This window comes from Papilio polytes, unplaced genomic scaffold (assembly GCF_000836215.1).
Source record: "Papilio polytes unplaced genomic scaffold, Ppol_1.0 DF823510.1, whole genome shotgun sequence".
NCBI classification, from domain to species: Eukaryota; Metazoa; Arthropoda; class Insecta; order Lepidoptera; family Papilionidae; genus Papilio; species Papilio polytes.
The window spans coordinates 2,172,799-2,194,904 of record NW_013525694.1 but is presented as its reverse complement, the minus strand read 5'-3'; the positions used below and the strand labels follow the sequence as shown (position 1 = coordinate 2,194,904).

The 22,106-nt window shown below is 33.0% G+C and overlaps 5 protein-coding genes across 7 annotated transcripts in view; 3 read left to right on the top strand and 2 right to left on the bottom strand.

The window, feature by feature from the left end:
- The first annotated feature begins 43 nt into the window (after positions 1 to 43).
- LOC106104597 lies at positions 44 to 1,793 on the top strand. The gene is made up of 2 exons (XM_013284683.1): positions 44 to 718; positions 1,036 to 1,793. The coding sequence occupies exons 1-2, from the start codon at positions 611 to 613 to the stop codon at positions 1,309 to 1,311; spliced, it is 384 nt and encodes a 127-aa protein (XP_013140137.1). The 5' UTR covers positions 44 to 610; the 3' UTR covers positions 1,312 to 1,793.
- On the bottom strand, positions 1,331 to 6,578 carry LOC106104591 (coiled-coil domain-containing protein 93). Of its 2 annotated transcripts, XM_013284671.1 has the most exons (10): positions 6,470 to 6,578; positions 6,199 to 6,407; positions 5,665 to 5,932; positions 4,954 to 5,115; positions 4,712 to 4,759; positions 4,026 to 4,327; positions 3,775 to 3,894; positions 3,393 to 3,622; positions 3,080 to 3,200; positions 1,331 to 2,818 (listed from the first exon to the last, which is right to left on the bottom strand). In XM_013284671.1, exons 1-10 carry the CDS (start codon positions 6,551 to 6,553, stop codon positions 2,593 to 2,595), a joined length of 1,770 nt encoding a protein of 589 aa, XP_013140125.1. In that variant the 5' UTR covers positions 6,554 to 6,578; the 3' UTR covers positions 1,331 to 2,592. The 2 variants fall into 2 exon arrangements, with proteins under 2 accessions (XP_013140125.1, XP_013140126.1); XM_013284672.1 differs by lacking the exon at positions 6,199 to 6,407 and having other exon boundaries at positions 6,470 to 6,553.
- A 234-nt stretch (positions 6,579 to 6,812) lies between these two features.
- On the top strand, positions 6,813 to 10,642 carry LOC106104592 (probable ubiquinone biosynthesis protein coq9, mitochondrial). 2 transcript variants are annotated; one of them, XM_013284674.1, is made up of 7 exons: positions 6,831 to 6,999; positions 7,483 to 8,112; positions 9,367 to 9,722; positions 9,793 to 9,884; positions 9,955 to 10,075; positions 10,226 to 10,429; positions 10,525 to 10,642. In XM_013284674.1, exons 2-7 carry the CDS (start codon positions 7,521 to 7,523, stop codon positions 10,558 to 10,560), a joined length of 1,401 nt encoding a protein of 466 aa, XP_013140128.1. In that variant the 5' UTR covers positions 6,831 to 6,999; positions 7,483 to 7,520; the 3' UTR covers positions 10,561 to 10,642. The 2 variants fall into 2 exon arrangements, with proteins under 2 accessions (XP_013140127.1, XP_013140128.1); XM_013284673.1 differs by lacking the exons at positions 9,367 to 9,722; positions 9,793 to 9,884; positions 9,955 to 10,075; positions 10,226 to 10,429; positions 10,525 to 10,642 and having other exon boundaries at positions 6,813 to 6,999; positions 7,483 to 9,298.
- An 84-nt stretch (positions 10,643 to 10,726) lies between these two features.
- Positions 10,727 to 12,371, bottom strand: LOC106104594 (suppressor of cytokine signaling 2-like). Its single transcript, XM_013284678.1, has 3 exons — positions 11,753 to 12,371; positions 11,318 to 11,611; positions 10,727 to 10,973 (listed from the first exon to the last, which is right to left on the bottom strand). Exons 1-3 carry the CDS (start codon positions 12,244 to 12,246, stop codon positions 10,829 to 10,831), a joined length of 933 nt encoding a protein of 310 aa, XP_013140132.1. The 5' UTR covers positions 12,247 to 12,371; the 3' UTR covers positions 10,727 to 10,828.
- Positions 12,372 to 12,943: 572 nt separating this feature from the next.
- Positions 12,944 to 22,106, top strand: part of LOC106104531 (leucine-rich repeat-containing protein 16A-like) — a 15,428-nt gene continuing 6,265 nt past the window's right edge. Inside the window, exons 1-11 of the mRNA XM_013284608.1 lie at positions 12,944 to 13,216; positions 13,320 to 13,417; positions 14,418 to 14,468; positions 14,988 to 15,096; positions 17,572 to 17,675; positions 18,891 to 19,003; positions 19,081 to 19,170; positions 19,759 to 20,024; positions 20,596 to 20,783; positions 21,072 to 21,149; positions 21,574 to 21,758. Coding sequence (XP_013140062.1) covers positions 13,156 to 13,216; positions 13,320 to 13,417; positions 14,418 to 14,468; positions 14,988 to 15,096; positions 17,572 to 17,675; positions 18,891 to 19,003; positions 19,081 to 19,170; positions 19,759 to 20,024; positions 20,596 to 20,783; positions 21,072 to 21,149; positions 21,574 to 21,758 — 1,343 coding nt within the window. The 5' untranslated portion in view covers positions 12,944 to 13,155. The remainder of the gene's footprint in view (positions 13,217 to 13,319; positions 13,418 to 14,417; positions 14,469 to 14,987; positions 15,097 to 17,571; positions 17,676 to 18,890; positions 19,004 to 19,080; positions 19,171 to 19,758; positions 20,025 to 20,595; positions 20,784 to 21,071; positions 21,150 to 21,573; positions 21,759 to 22,106) is intronic.

The window sequence follows — 22,106 nt, the reverse complement described above, 5'->3', positions numbered from 1 at the left end:
TTGATATCCAAACAGTCACTGTCATTCATCATCGACAGTTTATACCTTTTTTATTATTTTACAAATGCTTAAAAAATACATATAACAATACATATGACCTTATCAGTGTGCGTTAATGTTTTAGTAATGGAAACTCAAAGTTCATTTCTAATACGAGCTTTTAGCGTAACGATTGACTAACATAACAGAAATTTAGGGTAGAAGCTTCAGTCCTATGTAATGTGTATAAGGATAAGAACATGAACATCTTAACGTCTAGATATTAAATCAACAATAAGTACACGTGCAATTAAAATGTACAACACGCTAGGCTAGGTAGTGACGTGGGCGCAGGCGCAGGCTGTTCAAGAACCGTGAAGGCCGTGTGACGAGCGGCGCGGGCGCACGTCACTACACACACACGCACAGCCTACCTCCCGCCCCCGCGCCGCATCCCTCACCCCGCCGGCTGCCTACCTGGCAAAGTTCACTCACATACGAGTACCTGTAGCATAGCAGAGTCGACCGCGTGCCGATACTTCCTTGCATTAACACCGCCATTGTTAAAATGATATCTGTCATACTCAGATGATTTGTGTATTTAATTGGTGTACTGTACTAATATAGTAAAATGCCGTACATCATGATAATGGGCAGCCTCAGTGCTCAACATCTATCGAAAGATGAAGGTGCAACTGTATACGGATTAAAAAGCGATGAACGAGCGACTTTAGTTCGGGTAATTATTTTTGTTATATTTATAAACAAATATTACAATAAGTTTTGTATGGATATTCTGAGATTACATTGCATTCTACATACATACAACAAAAGAAATGATTGTACATGACAAAACAACCGTAATAAGAATAAGTAAACTTTGCAATTATATTATTTTTGCTGTATTGAACATGCAATTTCATTTGTAAATTCGAATAACAAATCTCATAACAACTACGTTTTATATTTAACATAGTATTAAACTGCCATAAAACCTATTATGATGTAGATTTTCGTTTACCTTGTATAAAAAAATGTATTTCTCTTACCTTTCAGGAATTGAACTCGTCCTTCGGTATGGCGATAGCGACATCATCAGACTTGGAGCGAACAGTCCGTGTGACCCAGAAGGGGCTGACGCTAATGGTGGTGAACCGCCTCCATGGTCTGTTCGGGTACGACGTGGTCTCCCACGCTATGGCTATGACGAATGCCAATCGGGAACTCATATCGTTCACCATGTATAAGAAGTCGAGCCCCAACTCACACGGCCACGGCCACGGTCACTCCTCGCACAAGCAGCACTCCCATAGCAGTGTTGTGACACTCTAATCTTGTATGTTGCTATCTCTTTCTCACTTATGACAAAAAAGAGACTGCGATATTACAGGTGTCACTGCAGTTGAATACAGTATGATCTGTTAATGTTATTACGAATATTTTATAGAAATTGAAACTTTAAGTTTCAAGTAATAAAGCGTTTATATAAAAACATATCGTATATAAAGAGCAGGTTTAGTGCAGTGAAAACGCCCGGTTATTTAGTACACTTATAGCTGAATTAGCATTAAATGTCATCTTGAAAATTTAAATTAAATCTCACTGTAAAAGATTTAAGGCTTCATATTATTAATTGCTTTATATTAAGTTATGTATTTTGGTATTAGAAATTTCGAATGTGAAAATTTTACTTAAATAAATGCATTTTTAGTGATATAAAACAGGGTTAACAAATGAAACATATCATAAATTGTATCGGAATTGTTTTGTAATACAATAAAAAGTGCGTTAATAAAAACTAATAATCGATTTTATCAGTCTTAATTTTATTACCATCGGATACAACTGCATTTATAAGTTATATAAAACTATTCAACTACGGTAAATATAGACTAGATTAAACTATAAATAAACGCAAAATAAACGGTCATTGCTTTTTAATAAACACAAAGTAAATCACTATTTACACACTGACACTTCAACAATCTTATAAATATGAGTAGGTATATAACAACTTATTGACGCCTATTAATTCTTTAAAAAAAAAGATATAGTTTGACCGGAAACATAAAACCTTCACCATCTTGCGGAGAAAATTGGAAAAAATTTCGTTGCGGATTAAAAAGTGGCGAAGGGCGCTACCTCAGTCAGGGATTTCTATATTCATCATAAGACTATAATTTTTTTTTTAATAAATGTGTAACACTCAAGGTAATTTTATTAAGCAAAAATTTTACAAAATCTGAAATAAATTATACGTAAAAAGCCAAAACAACATATACTTAGCTTTTAATTACCACAATTCTAGATTCTAGTTCGTCACACTTCTAAATACACCTGTCACTAATAACTAGTATGGAAAAATCGCTTAAAAATGCTTATAATACTTGAAAAAGTACTTAAATATGTGACCGAATAAAATGTCACTGAGGTAGACTGATTACCGACCAGGAATACCAAAATGGACATTTATAATAAAATTTATATTAAATAGTTTTACACTTATCTTGATGTGGTTAAATCAGCGAGTTTCCCTTATTTTAAAAGCTGAATAACTACGATATTGCTATCACTTTCATTCACATTGAATTAAACAGAGACAATAATAGTTATTTAGACTCTGGAAATCTTTTGTCTCTCCGCTGCCAGTTTCTTTAATGCAGCAGCATACTGTCTTTGTATATCTATAAGTCTGGTGTACTCATCATGTAATATAGTTTTCCGAGCCTTTTCACTGTTAAATTTCTCCTCAACTTTCTTCACAGTTTGATTCACCCAATCGACTATCGATTCAAATTGCGTCATAAATTCTTCCCTTTTTCTCGCAGATGACATCGCCCTATAGGAATAGTAAATATTAGTAACATTATAAATGAAAAAGTTTACATGGATGGATGTTAGAAAGTACCAAACTATTTAGGTATTTGGCAGAATGGATCTTGATAGAATTTGGTATAGACAAACTATTTTTTTTCTCGCAGATGGATTCGAAGGCAAATAATAGTAGGTTATATATTGCTAACTTAGGTTTTCTATATGAATGATGACATTTTTGAAGTATTTTACCAGTGAATATTTTAGGATAACATAATAAACTTACTCTTCATAATTGTCCAATATAGAATTGAGTAAACTCAATTCCTTTGATGTATAAAGTTTAACCTCATACAGGGTGTTGTAAAATATAAAATACTGTTTAGTTTCTTTATGCTTCGATGCAACTGTAATAAACAAAATGTGAAAATTTAATTAATAATTTCAAATTACTAAAAAATATATAAAACCAGCAAATATTGACATAATTAACTTATAGTCTTGAATTGAGACTGATGAAAGTATGAATTAAAATTATACAAAAAATGGAAATACTTATATCTTACATCATGTAAAAATAATTAAATGATGTCACCTACCTTGATTATAAAGTTCCACAAATCTTTTTTCGTACTGTAACAACTCGGCCGTGCCCGGTATTTCATCAATAGCCACCGTGTACCTCAGCATTTGTCTATTCAACTTCCCGAGCTCTAATCGGGTGCTGGCTATAAAACTTTTTAATTTCCCTTCCCTTTCATGAAATTCTTTTAATTCAGCCGGCGTTAAAGGCTGTTCTTCAACTTCTGCTTTAGGATCCTTCGCTTTCCTAAAAAAAGATTATGAAATAAAATAATTTTTTAACTTAAAACATTAATAATTTATATCAACTAGGCAAAGAATATTGATGTTTATTTGACACCTCTGTAATTCTAATAATCTTTGACACATATGCCTGTTTCTAATTATACTAAATTTTACCTTAACTCTTCTTCTAATTGTTTGTGCTGCATATCTCTATGTTGTATTATTTTTAATAATTCATTCCTTTCCTTGGCAAGATCCTTCAGAGATCCATAGAACTCTTTCACATTTTTATCACTGAAATAAAAGTTAAAACATTTTACTTATTGTAGTGTTTGGAAAAATAGTATCAAAAGCATGTTTTAGCTAGAGGTAAATATAAGTTGTATTTACATAATATTTATATTATAAACTTTTCCCTTGCATACCTATAAGTGTCAGATTTCATTAAATTTTGTGTAATTTTCTTTAACTTCGATAATGTTTTTGTGTATTGTTGCTTCGCATCTTGCATTCTTTGTTCATGTTTCTTTTTTATAGTTTCGACTTCTTTCTCCATTTTGTCGATACTGTCCGTTAATGTTGTAATATCTTGTGAATATTTAATTTTCTCACTCTCTTCTAGTTCTTTAGGAATGTCTCCGGTTAATTCGGAATGTAAAACTACGTAGTGAATCTTTGTATCTGCAGATACATGATCACTTTCTTCAATTTTCAAATTTCTATCAGTCTGTAATACATTTTTTAGATAAATGAAACTTAATATAAGAGCGGGCGCACACCTTTGACTAAACTACCGCGCAACTGTTGTGCCATTGTCGATTGTTTCACAGACAATTCAAGCTTAAAAAGATTCAAAGTAAGACTACAGTTGTGCTATTTAGTCAAATGTGTGCATGCGCTCAAAGAATTAATATATTACTTATATATGTGTGTGTTAATCGAAAAAAGGCTCTTAGATGCGTTTATTCACTTTACTTTTGCCCAAGATTAGTAATATAAATGATACATATTTATGACCGAAACTGATATATAGAAAAATACTGCTTTCTGTTTTGCAAAGACAATTACAGTTAAGGCAATGGAGTTAGAGAGATTTATTTTAATACCATACCTCAGTTGTAACCTCTGATGGATCAGCCAAAGTCTTCTCATAATCATACTGCAAAAAGAGTACAATAAAGTTGTTGCTACAAAATGTAACTTCACTTTTAGAATTAACATGTTTCTAGTGTTTTCAAGGACTTTGTACTATCATCGCCTGTTCTTGTCCCATTTAGGGACAAGAACATTCATCCATCTCTTCCCAGACCTACACATTAGTAAAAATTGAAATTATAAAAATGATGTACTTACTAAGAAATCAAGGCCTTCATCTCTTTTGGAATCATCCTGATTGTTAGTTACATGCATTAACATTCTCTGATCATATTCTGACAAAACTGCATTCACTTGTTCCAGCTCATTTGTAGGAAACCCACCTTTCCTCTTTCTAACTCTACATGGTTTGTACAAGTCCTGCAAAGTGATTGAAGAAAATTAACATATAATAAAACTAAAAAAAAAACCTATTTGAGAGTAGTGACATAAAAGTTAATTAGTTATCAAACATGTAAATACTTCTGGTACAGTTTTTGTTTTTTTTTTACAATAAAAGGGGGCAAACGAGCGGCGAGAACACTGAGGTTAAATTAGCAAAGGTAATATATAATTGAGCGTCGGTGGCTCAGTGGCTTGAGCACTTGACTTGTAATCTACAAGTCTTGGGTTGGAATCCCGCCGCCATGTACCAATGTGATTTTCGATTTTTTCGAATTTTCATATGTACATAATTTACCCGACGTTCTTACGGTGAAGGAAAACATCGTGATGCAACCTGCACATATCGGTGAAGAAATTCAAAGATATGTGTGAAGTCAACCAACCCGCACTTGGCCAGCATGGTTGACTATGGCCTAGTCACCCTAACTTTAGGGTAGGCTCCGAGCCCCTCGGTGGGGACGTATAGTGAGCTGGTGATGATGATGATGAATATATAATTTAAAGGATATAAATTTATATATTCACCTGTACTATAGAAAGGTTCCTTAAAAGTTTTTCCTTTTGTAAATAGTAAGCTCTGTCAGATTCAAATATGTGATCCTTGTCATATTGCATTACAGCAAACTTCCTTAGCTCATCTTCCTTCACTTCTCTAAATTCACTTGAATATTTAATAAGCCATTGTATCAGAGGATAAATGTTTATAAAATCTAAACCTTGTATCTGATGAGGCTCTATTATATAAGGACACTTCATGGTTGGCAGAATTTTAACAATCTTTTCAGTCAAAGCACTAAAATAAAAAACAAATGCAATTTAAGCCTTGGTGATTAAATATTTATAAACATAAAGATTTTATATATAGGAAGAAAATGTATGTTTTCCCTTACAACTCAGTTGGGTTATTGGTTTTTCCAAGTTAACTATTGCCTGTAGATTGTAGATCATAGCTATAAATGTACATGACATTGAAATGTTCTATAAAACTTATACCAGTAACAACATTAAAAACTGTTAATACAACTAAATTAATTATGAAAGTGTAAACATATAACTTACATTTTTTTACCGATTGTCAGATTCTCTTCAAATAAAAGACTAATATCAACATCAATGTCACATAGTTCAATACACCATGATAGACCTCCCACAATTTTATCGAATGCAGAAAGTCCCTGCAGTTGCGCTCGATAATACCCGGCAGCGACCAGCGCATCGCATATTTCGTGCCATTTCACTATTTGTTCTGCATCTTCACGAACTTCAACCTAAATTAACAATGTATTAGTACAATTAAAACATAAAATAAATCAAAACTAGCTGAACTTACCTTTTTCCCCTCCTCGTCTAAACCACTGTAAATATTAATTAGAGGTTTACTTCGGGTAAAAATATTTTTCTGCTTCGTCGCCATTATTTTATAGTTTTTGTTTCATTTACGATATTAAATAAATCTCGGAAACGCATTAAATACAAGTTTTAAATGAAAACTTGTTTGATTAAGTGTCATAAACATTGTCATGTTGACATTGTCAACTGTTAACTGTTAGTGTTAAAAACATCTGTACACAATAGAACATATTTGGAGATTTTACGGCCTGGTTTCGAGAATTTAAGACAAAGATCAATGGGATATTATATCTGTGGTCGTAAATTTAAAATAAAAACTGTCAATGTCACACAAACGTCACTGAAATTCTGAGATTCGACCGGAACCATACTTTTGCTCCGATTTTTCTATTTTTTTATGCTTTCAAAGAATTTATTTATAAAATCTAAGGAAGAAAGCAGCCATTCTATCCGTGTACATACTCGTCTCATATAATTACGCCATGAACAAACTGCAAAGAATTTTTTGTTGTAAGTAAAAAACTTATTTTATTTTTAATGTAATTTATTGTACTTCCATGTTCCGTGGTACTAAAATCATATTATTTAATATACCAAAGTAAAAAATAATAAAGTATCGATTTCAATAGTAATTATGTGTGGCGTTCTTATGATTATCTCGTCAATGTATTTGTAGTTACAGTTGATGCTTGCTTATAGTATAGAAAATAGACTTATGATGTTCTGTTTATTAACTTATACCATATATTATAGCTTGTATGAATCATTATATTTTATGTAAGTAAAAAATATTTTATTGATTTTAAAATTTGCATGTTTTCATGTAATTCTTAATCAGGTACAGGCCCTCAAAACAAATTTAAAGAAAATTATAGTGCTTGCATATTGATATGATTAAAATAGAGCTTTGTCAGTGGGACATGGAAGTAAAATTTATGACTAATATGCAATGATTTAATATGAACAATCTACAATTGAGGAAATTAATTTCAGAGTTCATTGGATAGTATTGACTCTGACCACTATTAAATATGGAAAATAATGATGTAGTTGATGAGATATCATCATTGCTGGATTCTGGAAAATATAAAGAAGCCTTGGCTGTACCAAATAATGAGAAATTTGCACGGAGTTTTAAAGAAAACTGTTGGGATCTGATATCAATAATAGTAAAAAAGGTGCAAGATGATACAATCATCTTGAAGCCTTCATTGCAAGGAGCATGTGAACAACTACTAAGCCTTATAGTTGAAAAAGCAACACCAGAAGAGGCACTGTTGGAATTTATTGAACAGTTGGAAGAGGCCAAGAATGATGCTCAATTTAGTATTATTTTAATGCCATTGCAACAACTTCTAGAAAGATTGAAAGTAAAGCGAGGACGGTCATTAGAATGGTGTCTCAATTCTATTTCAACTTACATTGAAACAATTCCTACCCCAGAATACTATTTAGAACAGAAAGAACGCTTGTTAATGGATTGTGATAATAACATCAGAAGAATTGTGAAAGTGTATGCGATGGTTCCACCATTTTATAAACCTTTTATTGCAGAGATGAATAATGAAGATGGTAACATACAAGTTAAGCAAATAATATGTGCTTTTCTTGTCAGTCTCTTGGGTAAACCTCTCATTTACATTGATTTGGATCCTGATTCAAATGCACAAAGTGAGGCGAGGCAGACATGTTCAACTATAATAAATGATATATGTTTATTGGAAAAAAATGTCATTAAGTTTTTAATGTACATTGAAGAATGTAGTAAAGGAAGGAAAGCATCAAGAAATGAAGATTCAGAAGAGTTATCAGCTTATGAAAATAAAGATAAAATCAATATGACTTCACTTGCTGGGTTGTTTTATGTTGTTTTTTCTGGTCATTTTAACATTGTAGAGACTGCAATTCCACAAGTTTACAGTATTGAATATATTGTTAATACTACTCTTCTTGCTGTAAATAGCCTACTTTGTAACACAGAGTATGGACCTCTAAGTAAAGCGATGTCATTATGTAAAGAACTTTTAAATCGGTTACCTAGTATTGTTGCCCAAGATGTTTTATCAATACCTGTGCATTTTGACTTATTAAAGGGTTTAGTTAACGTTGCTATATATTCTAGTTATGAAGTTATTCGCAAAACAGCTGTGAATTTGATAAGTATACATGTAAATAAATTTCAATACAAAGGTAGATGTTTGCTTATAAAATATGTACTTGAAATTGCAAACCATTCTGGAATGATTGGTTATGCAATAACATTATACAAGAATTCAATTAATGAAGCATTCAAAAGTCCTGTTTTAGATGAATGTTTCACTGGTGATCAGCTAATGTACATGGTTAGGAAGATCTGCCATCTGCCTCATGGAGCACAATCTGACTTAGTAGAATTAGCTGACCAAATAATAACTGCCTTAAACTTTTTAAGATATCTCATTTTAAAGGATACTTCAAATCAAAGTGGTATTAAGAACAATTTGTCCTATATTGAGATGGATTACCTAGAAAATTTAAGGACTGGTTTAAATTTATCCAAGGCACATTATGAACAGAAATTAAGTGAAATTGAAAATAAGAATTCCAAACAACAAGGAGTTGAAATATCTATAAATGTTGGTGGGAACACTTTGGATAATATACCCATAGAAAACAAAAGGGAAATATTGAATTCAGCACTTAATGCTTTTCATTTGATTGAGGGTCTTGTAGCCAGATTATCTGAGTGTATAAATATTTCTAAAACAAGTGTAAATGTATGTTAAAAAAATACATGATTACTCATAATAAAATATATCAAATGTAAATTGTTTTTTTTCTTAATCACTTAGCTATCAATTTGATATCACAAGATTTATAAGACTTTTTCTTTAACAGCTTTGAGAAAAAGCAGCAGAGCAATGCTGCCTCTCACGACAGTATCAATTAATAATCATCAAAGTATTATTAGAAACTATTGTCAAAAAAGTGAAATTCAAAAAGGAGATATAGTACCTACATTCCCACCTGAACAAGATGAACAACAGTATGAACAAAATGTTAAAGATAGTATATTATCGAAGGCTCTAGAGTTTGTACCTAAATTTGGATGGTCTGTGGAATCATTGAGTCATGGTGCAGAAGCTGCAGGCTACCCTGGCATAACACATGGCCTATTTCCTAATGGTGGTGGAGATCTTATACATTTTTTTAATGTTAAATGTAATGAAGAGTTAGTGGAACAAATGAAATCTGTAAGTAGATTGCTAATATGACATTTTTTATATGACTTATTTGATTTTCTAACTCATCTCTTCTGACCAGTGGCCTAAAGAAGATTTGAAGAATTTGAAAGTACCAGCACAGCAGATTGAAAATGCAATAATGACAAGACTTTTAATGATCCAACCATATAAGTAAGTTTTTATACATGTTTCATAGAAATGAACTTTTAACAGAAATTGTAACATTGATTATTTGTTTTAGGGCTACTTGGCCAAAGGCAATGGCAATACAAGCTCTGCCTAATAATGTTCCAAATTCTTTAGCAACATTACTTTCACTTGTTGATGATATTTGCTATCATTCAGGAGACCGGAGTGTAGATGTAAGTCTCTGAATCATGTAAAATTATCAATGCTGCAAGATTTATGGACTTTACTAAAAATGTATCTATATAGTTTTTCAATATCCTAAATACTCTACATGTCACTTAAAAAATGTTTTAAAAAATTTCCCAAGTTGTTATTGTTTTTAGTTCAACTGGTACATTAGAAGAGTGGGACTAGCGGGAATATACAAAGCGTCAGAACTGTTCTATCTGACGGATAACAGTCAAGAGTCCACCGGAACAAGAAACTTTGTCAAATCAAGGATTAGTGATGCTGAATTGATTCAAACTGCACTGAACATGAACCCTGTCTCTGTTGCCCCACAAACACTGACTGCGGCTTTTGTCACAGTAAGTCAACCTATGTGCCTAAACTGATATGTATTTTAAACCATAGTAATTGATTATTACATTTTTGTTATCACATTTGTTAATTACATTTTCAGGCGAAGAATATGCTGGGATTGAATACACTGAAGTAATATATAAATAGCAATTCTAACAGCAAACAACAATGACAGTTTTCTCTTATTTTTGTTAAATAAATGACAGTTTTGAATTTCATTTATGTATTATTTTATTTTGATATTTAAAAATTAGAAACAATATAACATGAATCACAGTACATGGTTTTTACATTAATTATTAAAATATATTTGTATAGCTTTTATAAACAATACAGATATGTTCTTTATTTAGGTAAATAGACTTACAGTACAAAAGGACAGTATAAGGCACAATTTTCAAGTACTATGTTTGAACAATATAATCACTTCCAGAAGACACATATGTAATAAGATTTGGTGGTAATGGTAACTCATGCCAAACATTTGTATCAACTGTCTGTCGTATTACAAACCTGCAGATCATTTGTAAGGAGTCTAGCCTTGCAAATCTGAAAAAAATAATTGAATCAACATGTGAAACAAAGACACTGCTTTTCTCTATATCATGAATCAAGAAAAGATGATTATGGTGTATTTTTTATTTAATCCCCTCGTTATTTCTTTCTCAGGCCACTCATCTCTACAAATAGATTTGCATGACATGACAGCTTTTCCCTCCTTCCAATTATAAAGATCATTGATTGACACATTAAAATAAGTAAATAGTCATGTCCATGTTCATTGTGTGCGCCCTCCTGCGAACAGTCCGTACATCCTGAGGGTCGGTGAAGCCATGGGTGGTGGTGGATAGGTATAGGAAGAAAATAGTCATTAATACAGAATGGATATTCACCTGTTTAAAGGTCTTGCCAATTTAACAGGCATTTCAAACAAATTGGACTTAACATCCACTGTAGCACAATGTTCTGATATTCTATTAGCTGGGACAAATGTTTCATTGTTCAATGAAAATAGACCATTGGCATGTCGCAGGCGAGCATGTAGAGTTCGTCCGACACATCGAAATGATACACATAATATATGTCTTGAGTCATAGGAATCTCTTACAAGGAATACATTATCATGCTGACCAGCTAACAGCTCCTCCGCTTCACTGGAAGTGATTCCACCCCAATACCAGCCATGCCTGAAAACAACAATCAATACAGTTACCAAATAATAACTTTTAAGTAAATTTTAGAAGTTCTAAGATGTCCAATAATGTATTCACTTAACAATTTTGGCAATTATATTTACATATACATTTTTTTAATACATAAATACTTACTTAGATAGCTGACAATATATTGCACAAGTCTCCATAGATGCATGTTGATGGTGTCCTCTAAGAACTGAATGACCCTCTGAATGTTGACATTTTATTGTAATTTTGTCAGAGCTACTATCTTTTTTGGTATCAAAACTTGGATTAAATACTGTTCGCTTGTCAGTTGAAGTGGATGGGTCAGAAGTTTTGTTAAAACTACAAATATATTCACCACCATTGTTCTTATTGCTAAAGTATCTTTGCAATGACCTGACGCTACCCGTCATAAAAAATTTGTTTTTCCAAAACTTTACGAATTTATTTGTATTCAAACTTGTTTTGCAATCTGGAAGAACCACGCAATTCACTATATCTGTATTATTAAAATCCCTCTTACTGTCGATGCTTCGTTGAAAATGTTTACATTCCATTGGTTTCAACCACTTTCGGAGACAACCAGATGTAAGCCATTTCCGTCGGTTGCAATATGTGCATCGTTCATAGTTTTTGTTCATCTTCAAGGAAATATTAGAGGTAGATAACCATATTAGATATATGTATTTTATACACAAACAAAATCTCAGAATAGAAGTTCAATCTTTCAAAATAAGATCAAATTTTTAAACAATGTTGCCAGTTGCCACCATTGCCACTTTCCGAATCGCAGAGTACTTCGTAACATACTGAAATGTATGAATGTTTCAAAAAGTGCTGAATAAAATAAATGGAAACTGGACGTGGAACACAAACACAACTGTTTTATTGAGTTTGATTTATTGGTAAGAAGTAATAACTTTCTTAATGTTGTGTTTGGTTATGTTCCCGTTCCCGGGATGTAGAGAGATCCAGTTAGTAATTTATGAATATTAAATAAAATACGCTTGTATCCTGTGATTAATTTAATTGGCTGTCATAGTCATGCCTTTTTCCTTTGCTATGTATTTTGGCACTGAACATTGCCATTTTTTCTATAGAAATTGCTGGATAAATCGATGATTCAAAAATATAGCTTTTGCTAAGTTTAGACTTATTACGATTATGTTATGATTGTAGTTGGTTCGAATTCTTAATTTTTACGACCGTCACCATCAGCGCAAGCCAAATAGGCACAAAATACTAATATCCGTAGCCTATCTTTTACATCAATGTCAGTACGTCTATGGTCCACTGGAGCTATTGTCTCTTTAGCTCTATATCTCTATATACTGTTTGGTGTGGTGCTGTGGATGGATCAAGTGATTGAAATTGAAGTGTTATGGTGAATTTTAGTCAATAATGGATATGTTTTTTTATTTATTAAATAATTGGTCAGTTTCTATTCATTTCTGTGATATGATAATGTATTCTTAATTTAATTAAACGTGTGATGGTGTGGTGAATATGGATACAGTATTTATTGATACTTCTTAAATTTTATTGAAGTAATGACATTAAAGAAAATTACAAAAATGTCAACAAAATCACAAATAACTACGGAATTAAGCGGTAAGTATTTAACATCAGTAAAAAAAGACTAAAATAATTGCCTTTTATTAGTATTTCCATCATGAATCCATAAATTCTAATATGTATATTTTTTATTTTGTAGACAGCATAAGTAATGTTTTGGGGAAAAATGTAAAAATACTCTATAAATCCTTAATTCGTATGGAATCAAGAGGTGACAAGGTGGATAACAGGGTCCTTGTAAGTATTATGATGTAAATTATGCTTTAAATTTTAATTCTCATAGAAACGAAATTAAAACAAAGATCATTAAAAATTACTAATAGAATTTAATGTAATTGTAAATATTCACTCAATGAATCTTTTCATATTTATGTTTTAACATAATTTAAAATAAGTATAAGAACTTGAATTGATTACAATCATTGTGTGTAAATAATGTATTTCCATTAGATTACATTTACATTCCAAGTCTCGGCAGATTGCAACAAAAGTCTGGACAATGTGATATGAGTCACATAGGTGTGTCACATAATCTGTGTAATATAAACCTGTGTGTGTTGTAACAGAAACACCCATTAGAATGCTTTTGTGATAACAATTGATAGTGGGCAGTTGTTGTTTCAACTAGATGGGATCTATGAACATGTTTGGTTTTTTGCATTAGCATATTTCGTATATACAACATATTAAACATACCTATCATCTATTTTAAATATAATGAAATTATGTGTCTGATAATTATAAAGTACAAATACATCTACCTGTTAGAGGCGTAAATAATCTTACACTGTTGAAGACTACAAAAAACTTTCATGTTATCAAATCATCTTCTAAAAAAATACATTTTTATGGGAATGTCTACCATGATAATATACTATTAATAGCACAATAATACAATAGTAGTAATAAGTTGTTTGGTAAATAATGAATTGTTGAACATTAAGTACATAACCAACATGTTGCTTTTAATTACATAAATAAAGTGAATAATAAAAACAAAAAATACTTATAAAACACAAGCACTATATATATATACAGTTGTTCCCTTATTTAATTTATTTTCCTCAATCTAAATTAATATTCACATTTGTTACTAATTATTTTGTTTTTTAACAAATCATTTTGAAAAAATATTTCAATGTAAAATGTCTTGTACTGTTACATTCATCAAATAAATGTAAAAAGTAATTGATTACATATTCTTGTAAATTTTGTTATATTTTAATAATGTTTTCAGGTTGTGACTGCATTTAGGATTTTTATCACAACAACAAAAGTTCCAACAAGGGTAAATAATTTTCATTGTTGTATTTCTTTGTGTAGTTAGCTTTGCCATGTAAATCTTTCAAGTCTGTTCAGCAAATATATATCCTATATAATATACATACTGTAGGAAATAAATATAGGAAATGTATATTGTTACATAGGTATACATTCTATTTATAATTAATACAAATGGTAATTTAAAGTTATTTCTGGGTATTTTATTAATATATTACTAAGTTATGGGATTACTCAGATGTTAAATATTGCTTGACAAAAACTATCCAACATACTTTGATGTTTAATTTTGAAACCCTTAATAATATTATAAAGAGTAATGACTTTAGAACATTTTTGCACCATAAAAAAGCTATGTTATCACAGAGTAATATAGGATTTTTTTTTTAATTTAACACAGGCGAAGTCGTGAACAACAGCTAGTGCGTAATAATAATAATACTTTATTTGCACTGCTTTATATTGTTAATAGTTAATACTTTGCATTGTTAAGTTTTTTTTAATTATAATTATTTTTATTTAATAGGTTGACAATGGATTTCACTTGATGGAAATAGAGGCGTTGGAGAGTAAAAAAGCTAATCATCTATCAATTACGTTAATTCATGAACACAAACCCGTCTCAATTCTCATTGGTGAGTACTTGTTCAATTCTTACAATAGCTTGTGTTGGCAGTGACAATGACACAAAAATTAAGCAGGTTTTCATTATTCTTGGTTTTATGAACTATTGAGATTGTAATTATGGTAATTTATCTTACTCATAATATAAATCCGAAAGATTAGTTAGAACAATATTTGTTAGTTTGTAGTCTAAACTAGGATCTCAATCAAATTGGGCATAGACGTATAGCAAAATCTGACGGTATTGCGTGCGAAAGCTAATCTATAATTCGCAAGCACAAATTATTTTAATGTCTATGTAAATTGAGTCGTCGCGAGATCGTCGCTCCGCTCGTGCCAAGTTTTGTGACAACGGCCAAAAATTATATTGTACCTTTGTATTTCAAAATAGATCTTTGTTGTAAACTAAACATAAAAAAGCAAGTAAATCGGTAGAAATCGTTTATACCTAATTTATAGTAGCAAAAAAAGTATTTTGTTAAAAGTCAATAAAAATAGGTGGAGAATTAACTGACGGGCAACTACGTTAACCGTTAATATAACGGTAGTTATAAAGTTAAAATATACATAGGCTACTTCAAAGCAGAACTTTTTATATAGATGTATTTTCTCTTTGCTGGCGAAGCTAGCCTAGATTAAGTGGAGTCACTATATTAATCATGCCACGATGTTATGCAATATAAACTGTCGCTACTTGGGATAAGGTTTAATTTTGTTTGCTTGTATTTCTTTAAGTAATAATTACGTAGGTTTGCAAAAAGGTGGCTATCGTCAAGATCAAAAGCAGTGAAATGTCTACGCCGGTACTCGAAAGTGATGGCGAGGCAACGTCTGCATCGTTGCAATACAACCCCTTAGTTAAAAGTTAACTTTTCATCTCTCATATTTTAATGAGCGTTCTCTGCTAAATACTTTTTAATATCTGTTCGCTCGTTTAATTATACAAACTATGTTAAGTCTAACGTAATTTATTAGTATTTAAGTAAATTCCGCATGTCCTTCCAAGCAACGTCGAAGTAGGCTTTCAAATTTGTGTGTGGGGAAACCTGTCGCTTTTAGGTCTATTTAGGTTGTTTCAATGTTATGATTATAACAGCCTTTTCGTATTCGAATTCGTCTGAAGTTTACGAACTTATCTGAATTCGAATTAATATTGTATATTCAGGTTTAAATTCCTGAATTTAAATAAAAAAACTATAGGACTATAATGACGAGGATAACATTGGAATTATTTATGTACGTTGGACGGATAAAAATTTGTTGAATTGAATGTTATTATGTTATGTGAGTCATTCTATTTAAGGTTAAGTTTTATTGTCGTTTGTCCTCCATGAATAACCACTTGATTCTTTCTATCAACGACCATTGGACGCCCGCAGGATGTCAATAAAGTCTCTAATTGTAGCTCAAAACACGTATGTAATTACTAGCGCGCCTAAACTATGACTTTAGACATTCGTTATGTTGTATTTCAATTGGAGTTGTACTTAGTCATACAATTTTTTAATGATAAATTCTTTCTGTGGCGAAACAAATAATATTGATGGAAACTGTGGAAGGCATTTTATATACATTTTGACCGACTTCCCAAAAGAAGGAAGCACTTAATTCGTCTGTATGGTTTGTTTTTCCATTTTTTATGTGTGTTATGGCATAATGTTACTAACCATAAATTGTCAGTAAATTAAGAGGAGTTAATGAATTTTTATATATCTAAGTGTCGAGGGCAAAGATAACCAAAAAAAGTAATCGATATTACTAGCTTTGTGAATCTGAATGTTGCATATCCGATACAAAAGAATGAAAAGCTGACGCAGACTATTGTTACGAATCGGTACGTTAAAAATACATATTCGTAAAAATTTTGTATATAAGCCCAATTGTTATATTTAGGTTTTCAACGGTTGAAGGTATGCATAATACATATAGAACAAAGACGCTTCCCTCTGTCTGTCTGTCCCTATGTTCAGATTGGATCTTGATGCATTTTCTTTAATTGATAGAATGAGTCAAGATAAAGGTTTAAATGTATAATGTGGTAAAGGAATACTGATAATTTTATAGGGTTTCTACACTAAGGTCGTAAATAAACACATTTTCTTGTCAGCATTAGCCCGTGCGAAGCCAGAACATCTAATATACTATACTTCCAAGTTAATAAAATCGTAATATAGTGGATACTGTAGACGCGTGTAGAGATATTATCATTAGGAGGATTTCATCTTAGCCTACATACAGGGAGATATCAATCACTATTATCTTTTAAATAAGGTGTATTAGATCTTAAGTAGGCGAGTTAGCTCCGGACCAAAAGTGGGTTCACCTAATTTAAAGTCTAACCTATTTTGAACTATGTCTTAAATCCGACATATAATGATTAATAAACTGAGAACTGAGAAAAACCGTAATTGAAAATGTCGTTCATATTTATGCTCGGATTATAATAATCTTATCTAGTCCTAAAGTAATTTTTACCTTTGTTTTAGGCGAGGAAGGGTCACCAGATGGAGTTATTAATGCTATTCACGCGTTAGCTGCGGCGTTTGATGATCTGTTTCCCAACGTTGCTATGGAGGACATTATATCCAAGGTCTGTATATTTATAATGTCGTTAACCGACTGTTTTATATCTATTTACGGAGTTAATTCACCGCGCACGATCCAATTTAGCCGGTCGCTGAGTTGGTGCTTTCATTTGCTTAATTGGTTCCCTCATAAGTGTTCGCAATGTATTTTCATTAATTTTATTAAGTACCAGCTCCTGTTTACATTATATGATATACTGTATTTATAAAGGACTCGTATTACTCATAGAATTTAGCATCATTTTTCCCGACTGACAAGAGGGAATGTTATTAATTAAATCTATACTTCTGCACTAATAATTATAAAGAAGAAAGATTTATATTTTTATTATTAGTATTGAATTAACTCAAAAACTACTGGGCCAATTTTAAAATTCTGTCACCGTTACAGAAATATTTTATGTTAGTAACATAGCCTTTATTTTTTTTTAATTTCACACGAGCGAATTTGCGAGTGACAGCTAGTGTTTGATAAAGATAGGCAACAATTTCTGGTCTATTTGGATGGACCAAGCTTTTCTTATCTGGGGTCTGTTGGGTTATCGGGTCACAAGTGTGATTGGCAACTTGTACGTTCTAATGCATAACCTTTTTTATAAATTTGATATACTTCGCATGTATGTACATAACCAATATATGTAATCGCAAACTTGATCATCACTTTGTTGTCTTTCTTTTTTGTTTTTCATACTATCTTTCACACATGTCTTAAAGAATACAAGTTCCGTGTAAGAGATTGTTATTGGAGGACCTATGTCTGATAATCGCTATATCATTGCGTTGTTTGCTTGCAAAATTTTTGTGCGCCAATAACCTAATGCGATACGGATGCGCTTGCGAGGAATTGGGTCGCAGGGTCGATCTTGTATTCCAATTAGTGTTGCATAACACGTCGCATTGCCCGAGGCAATACAATGACCAATAAAATGTCGCGGTCAGACTATAATGCTGTTACATTATTATTCACTGCATTCATACATGTGACTAATCCTTTTATTTTCATTATATCAACACTTTATAAGGTTACATTTTACCCTACATGGTTTAATGAGTATAATAATAATCTCAGAGTATGTAGCCAATCTTTGTGGCATTTTTCATTATATTTGAGCTACGAACACATATAAATAGCTTTTTGTTTATAGTAATTGTTGATTTTTCCCGTTTGTTACGGAAAGAATTTTACCTTGTATGTATTAGATAATGAATCTCTTTCACAGGTCAACTTACCTTTTCAAATACAACCAGTTAGTGGTACACGAAAACATTCGACATGTGGAGATTTTTCAAATCAGTATGCTGCTATGTGCGACCTTTGTCAAACTCCTTTCAGGTGAGGTTATTGATTTTGTTCTTATTCTTGATTATTTTGTATGATTTTTATTTAATATGTTTTCGTTTGTATTTCAGAGCGGAGGTGGCGTGGGACATCGACACGATATATTTGGCTCATGATATTAGAATGCTGCATTTAAAAGACTTCGATCATTTGGATCAGAGGTACATGGTTTAATTTGTGTTATAATCTATCCGAAATCTTATTGTTAAAAGGAAAACCGTTAAAATGTTTTCCTTCACAATTTTGGGTATACTATCATATTATTTATTGCTCGCCACTTCGTCCGCGTGAAATTAAAAAATGTAGCCATATTACTGATATAAATTTCTTTCATAATAGTGAAAGAACATTTAATTGGCCCAGTACTTTTAACGTGAGTCAAATACATAAGAAAATATAAATCTTTCCTCTTTATAATATTGGTATAGATAATTAATTTGTTGCTCTACTAGTTTTAAGAACACGGCTGTCTTAACGCAATTTATTATAGCTGTAAAATTTGTTTCGACTCCGAAATTAATAATGCGTAACTTACAATTTATCATCATTACGTTTTACAACAACTGAAAAGAAAGCGTAAAATGCAATTCTTATTTCATAACTACGTAAGTTCGATTTGTTAACATAGGCCGTAATTATACTGGAACAAATGAAACTGCAAAAGACAGTATAGTCATTTTGAAGCTATCTGAGTCTCTATCAGTCAGTAGTAGAGACCCTAATTAAGCTAAAATGACGTTTACGTGTAGGGACCTGATACCGCTGCTGATAGCGCTGCAGCACAACACGTGGTTCGAGGGCGTGTGCGGGGACGGGGTGCGGGTGGGGGGCGAGGCGTGGGAGGCGTTGTCGCGCGTGGTGCGCTGCGCCGCGCCGCCGCCGCAGCGGCTCAGCTGGCGCGCCGCCGCGCTGCGACACGACCACGCCGCGCGGCTCGGACACGCGCTCACTCGCGCGCGCACGCCGCCCGCCATGCATACAATCGACTTCTCGCAGAATCATATCGAGGACAAAGGTAATTTTGTTGATTTTTGCATGTCCCAATAACCTTGATTTCAACTACCAAGTGTATGGACATTAAAATGTCACTGGACCAAGATAGTGCTGTGGCCGAGTGTTTGTACATGTTTTTAATGACGCGAAGCAGTCAGTTCAATTTATACACAATATTAGAAACAGAATTAAATGTACAATAGATAGGAAGTGATGTCAATGGTTTGCAAATTACACAGTTTAATGTAACCAAGGCCTTTTTAAAAAGTGGCCTTAAAGATCTATAAAATTAATTAGCAATAGCTAAAATCGGCACTGACTGCATTTCATTTCAAATCTGATTTAATTTAACAATTATTTAGATAGAAGATATTTCAAGGTGAATGCCTTGACATAACCAGCTTGCCGTTGTCCCTATGGTGTCGCAGGGTCGGCACAGTATGTGCTGCTTTTCCATACATTTCTGTCAGCAGTTATATCTGAATTCACTTCCTTCTTCAACATATCCTCTTTCACACAATCCATCCACACTCTTCGATTCTTCGGTTAATGCCTCAGTAGATATTAAATGTAGATTTAATTGTAATTTCCAGGTGCAATGAGCATTTTAACCGGCTTAGCGAACAACCCGGACGGCTTACGTCACATCGCGCTGTCGCAGTGCGGCATCACGGGCAAGACGGTGTCGCACCTCGCCGCCATACTGAACGACTCTCCTAGCCACCTCTCCACGTTGTCGCACCTCGATCTCTCTAATAATAACCTAAAAGATGATGTACACGTAAGTATACCGCCTCCGCACCCGCACATCTTTGACACAACTATCGTACAACTGTTGTGAGATTGTCGGTTGTCGATTTCTTTCTTTCGATGTCGATTATTTCGCAGCCAATTTATCTGTTTTAGTTGCACAACTAAAATTCGAATAGTGTAACCTACATATAAGTTCATAGGAATCAAAGCGTGACTACAGTTCTGCGATAGTTTAGTCAAATTGTTCGCGCGTTGTTAAGATAGACCAGTATTTGTAGAAAATAATGTTATCAATATCTCGTTTTGTTTGTTTCAGAATCTGTATAATTTTTTAGCACAACCTAACGTGTTGACGCATTTAAATTTGACTAACACAGAGACGACGCTTGAGAATGTGAGTTTTCTTTATTTTTTTTATTTTATGTCATTTTGGTTCACTTTTGGCCAGTACAGTTGGACAGTGTCGCCGGCAAGCGACACTCATTGGCGCCTTTTAGCGTTTACACTCTGCCAATAGATCCAATCAGAGCGTTACTAACCAACTGTACTGGCCAAGTGTAAACCGCTCAACATATCTGTCGATGGACTGGAATGATGCAAACCGGACAGTATGTCTCAGTTTCACTTATAACTTAGTCTGAGGTGAGATATATTTTAGTCTTTACTTTGTGTTGTCACACAGCTTTACTAGTCTAGTACATTTTTTAAGGTACATAGACAAATGGACATAGTGTTGTACCGTCGTTTGGAGGCTTTATGGAAGCTGGAGGTTGTGCGACAGAGACAGAGACAGCAGCCGCGTGTGTGTGTGTGTGCAGATGTGGGGCGCGCTGCTGCGGGGCTGCGCGGCGCGGCTGTCGTGGCTGCAGGTGGCGCGCAACCCGTGGTCGACGGCGCGGCGGCCGCGCGACCCGCCGCCCTCCTTCCGCCAGTTCTTCACCGCCTGCCTCGCGCTCACGCACCTCGACTTCTCCTACTGCAAGATGCCGCCGGACGTGCTCAAGTACGTAACATATATTACTATTATACGTCGACCACTTTTACTCGTATATAAGATATTTTGAAATTTAATGAACGCAAATGTCAGTCGGTGAACGTCGGTGAAAGCTTGTTTCACCACTAGCTGATAGAGACTCAGATAGCTTAAAAATGACGTCACTGTCAGACAAGGGAACAAAATCCGATATTTCCATTATATATTTTACACGTTGGATTGTTATCAGACAATTTACAATTTGATGGGACAGGTCCTAAATGTCTCTAATAAAATAAACTTTTTAATAAAAAAACAAAACCGACTTCCAAACAAAATACACGAAAAACAAAACAAAATGCACTAAAAACAAAACAA

Coding starts and splice junctions, on each gene's coding strand:
- LOC106104597 (XM_013284683.1), top strand. CDS start 611: ATGCCGTACATCATGATAATGGGCAGCCTCAGTGCTCAACATCTATCG. Junction 719..1,035: donor AACGAGCGACTTTAGTTCGG/GTAATTATTTTT, acceptor CTTACCTTTCAG/GAATTGAACTCGTCCTTCGG.
- LOC106104591 (XM_013284671.1), bottom strand. CDS start 6,553: ATGGCGACGAAGCAGAAAAATATTTTTACCCGAAGTAAACCTCTAATT. Junction 5,116..5,664: donor GGAACCTTTCTATAGTACAG/GTGAATATATAA, acceptor ATCACTTTGCAG/GACTTGTACAAACCATGTAG. Junction 4,760..4,953: donor ATGAAGGCCTTGATTTCTTA/GTAAGTACATCA, acceptor CTCTTTTTGCAG/TATGATTATGAGAAGACTTT.
- LOC106104592 (XM_013284673.1), top strand. CDS start 7,521: ATGGAAAATAATGATGTAGTTGATGAGATATCATCATTGCTGGATTCT.
- LOC106104594 (XM_013284678.1), bottom strand. CDS start 12,246: ATGAACAAAAACTATGAACGATGCACATATTGCAACCGACGGAAATGG. Junction 11,612..11,752: donor ATATATTGTCAGCTATCTAA/GTAAGTATTTAT, acceptor TGTTGTTTTCAG/GCATGGCTGGTATTGGGGTG. Junction 10,974..11,317: donor TTGGCAAGACCTTTAAACAG/GTGAATATCCAT, acceptor TATTTTTTTCAG/ATTTGCAAGGCTAGACTCCT.